The 9,120-nt window shown below is 52.5% G+C and overlaps 1 protein-coding gene across 3 annotated transcripts; it reads right to left on the minus strand.

Moving 5' to 3' along the window:
- Window positions 1-1,778: 1,778 nt before the first annotated feature.
- WFDC2 (WAP four-disulfide core domain 2) lies at window positions 1,779-8,897 on the minus strand. Of its 3 annotated transcripts, XR_015138625.1 has the most exons (5): window positions 8,800-8,897; window positions 8,048-8,191; window positions 5,168-5,447; window positions 4,935-5,043; window positions 1,779-1,929 (listed from the first exon to the last, which is right to left on the minus strand). XR_015138625.1 is itself a non-coding variant. In XM_086330853.1 (4 exons), exons 1-3 carry the CDS (start codon window positions 8,873-8,875, stop codon window positions 4,936-4,938), a joined length of 372 nt encoding a protein of 123 aa, XP_086186979.1. In that variant the 5' UTR covers window positions 8,876-8,897; the 3' UTR covers window positions 1,779-1,929; window position 4,935. The 3 variants fall into 3 exon arrangements, 1 of the variants encoding a protein (XP_086186979.1); XR_015138624.1 differs by lacking the exon at window positions 5,168-5,447; XM_086330853.1 differs by lacking the exon at window positions 5,168-5,447 and having other exon boundaries at window positions 4,935-5,087.
- Between the last annotated feature and the right edge of the window lie 223 nt (window positions 8,898-9,120).

Below are 9,120 nucleotides of genomic sequence, written 5' to 3' on the forward strand. Positions count from 1 at the left end.
GTTCTTCCCCCCTACACACATACATGCACACATGCATACACCACACACCTCCTTGATCTCAAATCCGCCCCACCTAGAACAGAACATATAGTAAGAGCTCAAAAAGTATTCCCCACATGAGCAATACCTCTGCTTACGCTGTTCCTCAGGCAGGGCTGTGGTCTGGCTTCAGAACTTCACTTTTAAGCTCTGGCTCCCTCAAATATAGCTATTATCCCACCAACCCCAAGCTGCACTTTACTGAAGAGCAGACATTTGTTTTTGCATCAGTTTTACTGTACAGAGCCTCTAGACTGGAGGTGGGGTTTAGAGACAGCAGCAAGGCAGCCTGTTGTTGGAGATGGGAGGTCAGTGCAAGAAGAGCCCCTGCCCTGCACTCTGGAAGGGTGGCAGTTTACCAAGATTCTGGCCCTGGGAGCCAGGAGATGGAGAGAATAAATAAATACATATAGAAAGAAGGAATAGAGAGGAGGGAACAAAGAGAAGGGTACGGGATAGAGGGAGTGAGCTTGAGCTGTAGCTTGGAAAGAAGATACAAGAAACTGATAGCATTCACAGTCTCCACAGAAAACACAGAGCAGGGACTTATCTGCTGTTCCGCTGGCTAAGATTTTGCTTTCCAATGCAGAAGGTGTGGGTTCTGTCCCTGGTTGGGGAACGAAGATCCCACATGTTGATGCCAGAAAACCAAATCATAAAACAGAAGCAATACTGTAACAAATAAAGATTTTTTTCAAAAAGGAATTCTCAAAGAAAAATACAACAAAGTGGCTGGGGGTGGAGGAAAAGTGTCAAGGGTGAACGATGTTTCATTGTGTATTCTGTTCTTTTTTTGGAGCATAATTGCTTTTAGAATGTTGAGTTCGTTTCTCCTGTACAACGGAGTAAATCAGCTCTACTTATGTTTATATCTTTTTATATATCACCTCCCTCTCCTCCCATCCCAGCCATCTAGGCCATAGTTGGGCTATGTTATTTGCTCTGAGGCATGTGGAATCCAACCCTGGTCTCCTGCACTGGCAGGCAGATTCTTTGCCACCAGGGAAGCCTGGCTATTTATTTTAAAGAAGATGTGGTACATACATTGTATATCCTGTTTTTTACCTTTTGAATTGTGATCCATGTAAGTGTTATTTCTACAAAATAACAGCTTGATTAAAACAAAAACCAAAACCTACAACAAAGCACCCTGACTTTGTTACCTTCTTTCTGTGTGGCCTCAAGCAAGTAACTTGGCTGAGACCCGTCTGTAACACCAGCTCAATAGTTGAGACCCAGGAGCTTAGTTGCTCCATGGCATGTGGGATCTTCCCAGATGAGGGATCTAACGCAGGTCTCCTGCATTGCAGCAAGATTCTTTACCATTGAGCCACCAAGGAAGACCTTATCACAATCTGAGGGCTATTGAGGGGATTCAGGAGATCTTACAAGTGAATCTCCCAGCCCTGTGTCAGGCACACAGTACCTGCTGCTGTTGTCAGAACTCCCAGCAGCTCTGGAAGGATTCCAGCATCTCTCTGAGCCCCAGTTCTCTTCTCCATCACCCTGGGAGAATAACCTGCAACTGCACAGGGCTGGTGGGACGATTAACTGGGGAAGGGCCTCGGCACACAGAGCCCTGAGTTACCTTCACTGTGTCACCGTGTCACAGCTCATCTCTTCTCGGACTCTGCCTGGATGATCTGGTGGCCACGCCCACTCCCACCTCCCCAGCCCAAGGTTGCAGGCAGGAATGGAATGTGCCTGAATTATAAGAACAGAGGCCACAGGCCCACCAGTGCTGGAAGCAGTCACTTTATTGGTTGGGAAAAAAAGCAGCTGTGGTCAGCTCAGGAGGGAGGGAAGAGGCCAGAAAGGGAGGAGGGCAGCTGAGCTGGAGCGAGACAGGGCCGGGCAGACACTGCTGCTCCCTCAGTCCACAGGCTGGAGCTGGAGGAAGAAAATCATAATAATACCATCAACAACAATACCCGGGACACTAGACAAGAGTGCTTGCAGCTTAAATTCTGATCCAAAGCTCCTCCCACTCCATCACAGCTCCCCCCCCTCTTCCTACCCCCCGCCCCCCAGCAAAGCCTCACTTTCTCGAGGCCCTGGGGCTCTGCAGGCATTTTTCTGAAGGTCCTAGACTCACTTCTTTTGCTCCGACCATCCCAGGAAACACCTGGGTATACCATGGTCCCCACTGACCACTGTGATCATTCATGAGGGGTCACTGTCATTTATCTCCCTAAGAATCCTTCCACCACTAGGAAGTTGCACTATGCCCCCATTCCTTCGGTTAAGCTAAGCTAACTGATCAAAAAGATCTTATTTATCCCATTTTATAAGCAAAATATTTGCAGTTCAGGGAGGTGAAAAAGGCTAGTTAATTGTCAGAGCTGAAATCTGAACCTAGGTCTTCCTGACTGCAATGCCAGCCCATGCTGTTGGCACACATGGAGGCAAGAGGCAGCTGGCATCACTGGAGAGCTCGGGGCCCTGGCGAGACCGTGCTTCCCTTTCAGGCACTGAATTAGCAACCATGAGTCCTTGGGCATGTCCTCCCCTCTGTCTGGGTCTCAGTCGTCACATCTGGGCAATAGGTTACATCACTGACCTGCCAGTCTGTTGACTGAGAGCTTATCAACAGCAGTGCACGATTAGCAATTAAATTACAACCAGGGGGTCCTTCCAGGGGCTTGCTTGGTCCCATTCCCTCCATCCGGAACAGCTTCCCTACCACTGTACTTTACCAGACTACTGACCTTTCACTCATCCTTCAGGACTGGCTCAGAACCCTGCTCCCTCCTTCCCCCACCGTCACCTGGGTGAGATTTCCTCCTGTGTTCTTACCACACCCAGCCCTGCCCTCCACTGCCGCACTGATTATAGGCATTGGGAGTGTCTGTCCAACTGTCTGCCTCGGCCACCTGGCTGCAAACTCAGTGAGGAAGGGCAGCCGTCACCTTCTGTCCCCACACATGGCACAGTGCTGGATCCCTCAATGGGCTGAAGATGCATGTGCTTTGGGTTTTCTCTTTCTTTTCTTTTCTTTTTTTTTTTAAATCTTTACGTATTTATTCATTTGGCTGCACTGGGTCTGAGTTGCAGCGTGTGGGATCTATTTCATTGACCAGGATCAAACCCAGGCCTCCTGCGTTGGGAGCTCAGACTCTTAGCCATGGGACCACCAGGGAAGTCCCTCTCTTTACTTTCTTATGCTTGCTTTAAGACTTAACATTGTTTTATTTTTAATTATCTGTGGGGAAAAAGAGGCTCCACGATCTTGTCTTTAGGCATGAGAACCACTCAAAGCAGGTGAATGTAGCCCTGTCGGCCACAGAGTAAGTGCACAAGTGAAGGGGAAAAGGAGTAAATCTCACAGCCCAAACAATCAGCAAATATTGTCCCATCCACCTTCATGTATGTCGCAAACCCAGCCTCTTAGGTCACCTGGTCCATCACCTCCCACCTGGCCTCTTGCAGGAGCCTCCTAGCTGGTCTCCCTGCTTCTGCTACTGCTGCCTCTAGGGTCTCCACACAGCAGCCGGAGCAATCCTTTTAAATTCAAGAGCATGTCCATTTCCAAGGGCCCAACATCTATGGGTCAAGACCAAAGTCCTGGACTTGCCTGGTGGTCCAGTGGTTAAGAATCTGCCTGCCAATACAGGGGACCTGGGTCCGATCCCTGGTCCAGGAAGATCCCACATGCTGCAGAGCAACTAAGACCATGTGCTACACCTACTGAGCCTGCGTGCTGCAGTTACGGAAGCCCGCTTGCCTAGAGCCTGGGCTCTGCAGCAACGGAAGCTGCCACAACGAGAAACCCGTGCAATGCAGAGTAGCCCCAGCTTGCTGCAACCAGAGAAAGCCTGTGCAGAGCAGTGAAGACCCAGTGCAGCCATAAATAAATAAAATGCCTCTCTGACCCTCTCCTCTATTGCCCTCTTTTTGATCATAGGCTCCAGACTTCAGGCTTTTCCTGAAACACACCAGGGGTTCTACTGCTTTATATCTGCTGCCCCCACTGGTCATAACAGGCTCTCTGAAAGCTCCCAGTTCCCTCCATCATCTCCAACAAGTTTGTTCAAATGCTGCCTTTTGGAAGGTCCTGTGATAAAACTGCAACACAACTCCCTGCTGCTCCCCATCCCTACTCCGAATTCTCCTTCTGTTTTCTTTTTCTCCAGGTCACTTATTTCCTGCTAACATTTTACAGGGAATGAAGGTGTTGAATGAAGGTGTTAGTCGCTTAGTTGTGCCCGACTCTTTGCGACCCCATGAACTGCAAACCACCAGGCTCCTCTGTCCATGGGATTTTTCCAGGCAAGTATACTTGAGTGGTTTGCCATTTCCTTCTCAAGAGGATCTTCCCAACCAGGGATTGAACCCCGGTCTCCTGCAGGTTCTATACCAACTGAGCAACCAGGGAAGCCTTTTTACAGGGTATACTTGCTTTTTTATTTGATTTACATTCACTAGCATCTACAGGTGGCATTAGTGGTAAAGAACTCCCCTGCCATCACAGGAGACATAAGAGATGCAGGTTCAATCCCTGGGTTGGGAAGATCCTCTGGAGGAGGGCACAGCTACCCACTCCAGTATGTGTGTCTGGAGAATCCCATGGACAGAGGAGCCTGGTGGGCTCAGGTCCATAGAGTCGCAGAGTCGGACATGACTGAAACGACTTAGGACGCATGAATGCACAGTATATAAAACCCATCAGAGAGAAATTTTTGTTGGGTTTGTTTACTCATGGAGCATCCCAGCACCTAGAGCAGTGAACCGCCTGTGATAGATGCTCAGTGACTATCTGTTGAGCAGATGAGAACAAATCAAAGGATGGATAAGCGAATAGCACTGTGTTAGCTCAGGGGCTCCTTTTCAGCCTCCTGCAGAGGTTGTCATATCTGGGTATCAATGTATCCCTCCCCCCAGCACAGGGCACCTACCTCAGAAGACAGGGGTGACACAGGACACCCTCCCGCAACCATTGATGCAGCATTTCAACGCGTCAGGACACTGGCTGTCCACCTGGCACTGGTCCCGGCAGAGGCCGAGCTGGGGGAAGGCGATATCCACATTAGGGCATGAGCCCGGTTTGTCTGGGTAAAAAAAGGAGTAAGAGGTGGTGAGCAGAGCCGAGGCAGGCGGCTGCACACGTCTCCACAGCATGTCTGCCCACCTGGATTCACAAAGAAGACAGCTGCTTGCCTGAGCGAATCTCAGGGGGCTTGGAAGGTCGTCTGCAAACTCTCTTCCTCCTGTTCTCTCCTCCCAGGGGTTTTGAGATCACTGCACTCCAGTTTGAGTCCCAGCTCTGCCTTCTCCTAACTGTGGCCTCAGGAGAGAAATCCCCCAGAGCCCTGTGTCTTCAGGTGTCAGATGAGATCAGCGTTGACCACACCACAAGGTTGTTATGGAAGCAATGGAGGCAACAGACTTCTCCCTGAGAAGTCAACGTCCTTTGTAGCAATAATAATGATGATGAGTAAAGGCAGCTGTTAACACTTAGTTCCTTCTAAGTAGCAGGCATTATCCGAAGCTTGCGACATTTATTAACTCATCTAATCCTCGGGATAAGCCTCGAACCTGGGACAAGGAGCTGTAACTATTTTCTCATGTTGCAGATGAGGAAATTGAGTGAAGAAGTTAAATAATTTGCTTTAAGTCAAACAGGGTAGAAACAGGATTTGAACCCAGGAAACTGGCTTCAGGTCTGTGCACCATGCATTCTGTTGCTTTGTAAGCAGTAAACCATAGAGCCCACGTCAGGGTGATGCACCCACAGGCCTTCACTCCCATATACTCACTCCTAGTTACAACCAGGTGGAACCAAGGTCCCCTCTACACTCTCACTCTAACACCCAGAGAAGCATTCTTCCACCAGTGCACACACACACACACACACACAAAACCACAGAGATGTGCCAATTAACAAGTCCTTAGTGCAAATCCATTTTGTCCTTTAGTTTTCACATCAAACCTATCTTCTGTAGGGGATATGTCTACTGTATTCTTATTACAGCAGAGGAGAATGAAACCCAGAGAGGTGAAGGCATCACCCAACAAAACACTGCTGATGAGAAGTAAAACCAAGACCTGAGCCAGCCTTTCAATGTCCACAGACACACACACACACACCCTGTGCTCCACTCCAGGCTCAAGGAGGAGGGAGCTGGGCTCAGTGCCCAGAAGCCCAAGGAGCAAGTCCAGCCAAACGTCAAGCACGCACAGAGCTGGGTGATGAGCTGAGAGGACACGGGGGCTGCCTTCCTGCACAGACACCCTTTCCCTGGAGAAGGGCAGGAGCTCTCAATACCGAGCTGCCCCAGGACAGAAGGGCATCAATAGCCAGTAACTCACCAAACAAGCCACTGTGAGTGGAGGATCTACTCTCTCCTGAGACATCTCACGTGTACCATTTCTTTTAGCCTCATGTCAGTCCTACAACATCTGAGATTCTCATCCCATTGTGTCAAGGAGAAAGCAGAGGCTCAGAGAAGTGAAGCCACTTGCTCAGGACACAAACCTGCAGATGGTACAACGAGGATTCTAATCCACGAGACCCTCTGTCCCTGCCCCTCTTCCTGCCTCAGTCTATCCGAGACCAGGGAGCAGCAGAGACTTCCCCAAGCAGAAACTCCTCTTTTCTCCCCACTCTCCTCTCATCTGTGTCTTTCTCTCCCAATGTCCTCCTCTCCTGGTTTTCCTCACTTTGGTCCAGGTTAGAGTACTCTTGCCTGGAAAATCCCATGGGTGGAGGAGCCTGGTAGGCTGCAGTCCATGGGGTCGCTAAGAGTTGGATATGACTGAGTGACTTCACTTTCACTTTTCACTTTCATGCATTGGAGAAGGAAATGGCAACCCACTCCAGTGTTCTTGCCTGGAGAATCCCAGGGACGGGGGAGCCTGGTGGGCTGCCGTCTATGGGGTGGCACAGAGTCAGACACGACTGAAGTGACTTAGCAGTAGCAGTAGCAGTAGAGATCCCCAGATCCACAAGCCCCCTTGACAGGCTGTTCCTCCCTCCGGCTCCCACCACCTGCTCTGACTGAGGTCTCTGATTACAGGCCTTCCTGGCCCTGCAGGCATCTTCAGAGAAATCACAGGGAGGGAGCATCACAGGGACTTTTTCTCTGGGTAAAGACAAGCGATCCCAATACAGTGGGATCAGGTCATATCCTGGCTTCTAGTCCTCAGTTTTTCCTTCTGAAAAACAAGATGCTCAGAGTCCAAGCTGTTTAAGACCCCTTCCTGCTCAGGTAGGAGTCCCTAGGACCTGCTGGACAGTCTTGAGCTCCAGCAAGTGCTTTCTATGAAGGGCAAGCTTCACACACTCTCTCTCACTCAGTCTTCAGAGCAGAAGAGAGGGTGATCAGAGGAGGAAGGGGGAGGGCTGCTCAGGATGGGGTCCTGACTTTCTTCAAGCCACTCAGACAAAAAAGGGACCCCTTGTGTTATGAATCCTGTCCAGCCAGGGATGGCAGTGTGACCTTGGACAAGAACCTTTCTCTCTTTTGTATCACATCTTTAAGATGGGCGGAGTGCTCTCCTAAACCTGGAAAGCCTCCATCTGGACAGTGGAATTTGGGGAGTGCGGGCAAGTAGGCATCCCAAAGCCTTCCCCCAGGGCCGGGGAAGCCACAGGAAAGGGGTTCTGGCACGGGAGCGAGTCCAAGACCTCCGGACCCAGCCCATTGGACAGCCCAGGGCTGCCCCGCGGCTAAACCCCCCGCCAGGAGGAAGCTTCGACCCTGGCGCCCAGATCTCAGGGAACAATGGTCCGGAACCACGTCCCCGCGGTGCGTCCCGGAAGTCCGTCATGCACCAGAGCGATGAATCCGGCTGGGAGTGGGGGACCTCGCTTCCCCTCGGCGGCATGTCAGCGACGCCTCGGTCTCCCCGGGGTCGCGGGAGGGAGAGCACGGGCTGATCCGGTTCCAGCCACCTCGACCTGGTCCTGGACCCCCGGGTCGGTAGCGCTGGTGTGCCCGGAACGGGGCGCTCCCTTCTCCCGCACCCCCGCTGCCACGCCCCGGCCCTCGAGGGTCCCCCAAGTTACCATTAGGCATCTGGCAGACGGTGGCGCAGCCAGCCTGGCAGCACTTGAGGTTGTCATCACAGTCCTCATCCAAGACGCAGGCCTTCGTGCAGTTCGCGTCACCCTCCAGCTCGGGACACTCACCCGGCTTCACTGCGATTGAGCCTGGGAGGTGGACGGGTCGTGGGGAACCCGGGCCCGCTCTCAGAGGATGCCCACCTCCTGTCCGATGGCCCCCAATCTCGATCCCCACCCCGCTACGAAATTCTGAGTCTCAGTTCCTAGGCCCCCCCCTAACAGTCTTCAGAGAGCCCCACTTCCAGGGACGGGGTCCTCCAATACCTAGGAGGACAGGAGGGACCAAACCCTTGGCCTCTGAGCCTTCAATTTTTAGGAGACCCCAGCTCGACTGAGCGTCTAGGAGCTTCCAATATCCCGGCAGAGGGTCCCCGCCACTGGCCATTGCATCTCCAAGATCAGCAAAGAACCTCCCCACCCCCGCTGCCCCCCCCCCCACCCCCGCCCCATCCCAGGCATAAGGGTCAGTCTTCAGTGGTCTCTGCGCACCTCCAGCACACTGGACCACACATCTGAAGCTCAAGGGCTACCTCCTTCAGAGCACCAGGGATCCCCACATTTTAGTCTGCAGGGGACTCCCCACTTCCGCCCTGGGGAATCCTCACTGCTCAGAGAGGCTAAGCTCCTGCCCGGCTCCGTTCCTTCGTTCCTGGTTCGGCCCCTCTGGGCACCCAGCCTTTCCCCGCCCCACTCACCTGTGACCGGGGGGAGGCTCAGGAGCAGGCCAAGGAGGAGGGCAGCGAGGAGCGGACCGAGGCGGCAGGCAGGCATGGTGCTCGCCAGGGCGGGGTGCGGGAATGAGGCGCCGCCAGGAAGATTTAACTGGGTTCCTGGGGGGCGTGGGGTAGGGGCGGGGCTGAACCCTTGCTGGTAGAGGCCTCAGCACACAAGGCAGGCGGGCCGACTGCCACCTCCTGTCATTTCACAATCTCCCAGGATCAGGTGTCACTCTGGCCCCAGTGGGAACCAGGAACCTAAGCGGCTTCCTGGCCGGGTGCAGCTGGTCGCACCCGGAC

The sequence above is a fragment of the Bos grunniens genome, chromosome 13, assembly GCF_055505025.1.
Source record: "Bos grunniens cultivar Pamir isolate PY7600 chromosome 13, Bosgru_T2T1.0, whole genome shotgun sequence".
In the NCBI taxonomy this organism is placed as follows: Eukaryota; Metazoa; Chordata; class Mammalia; order Artiodactyla; family Bovidae; genus Bos; species Bos grunniens.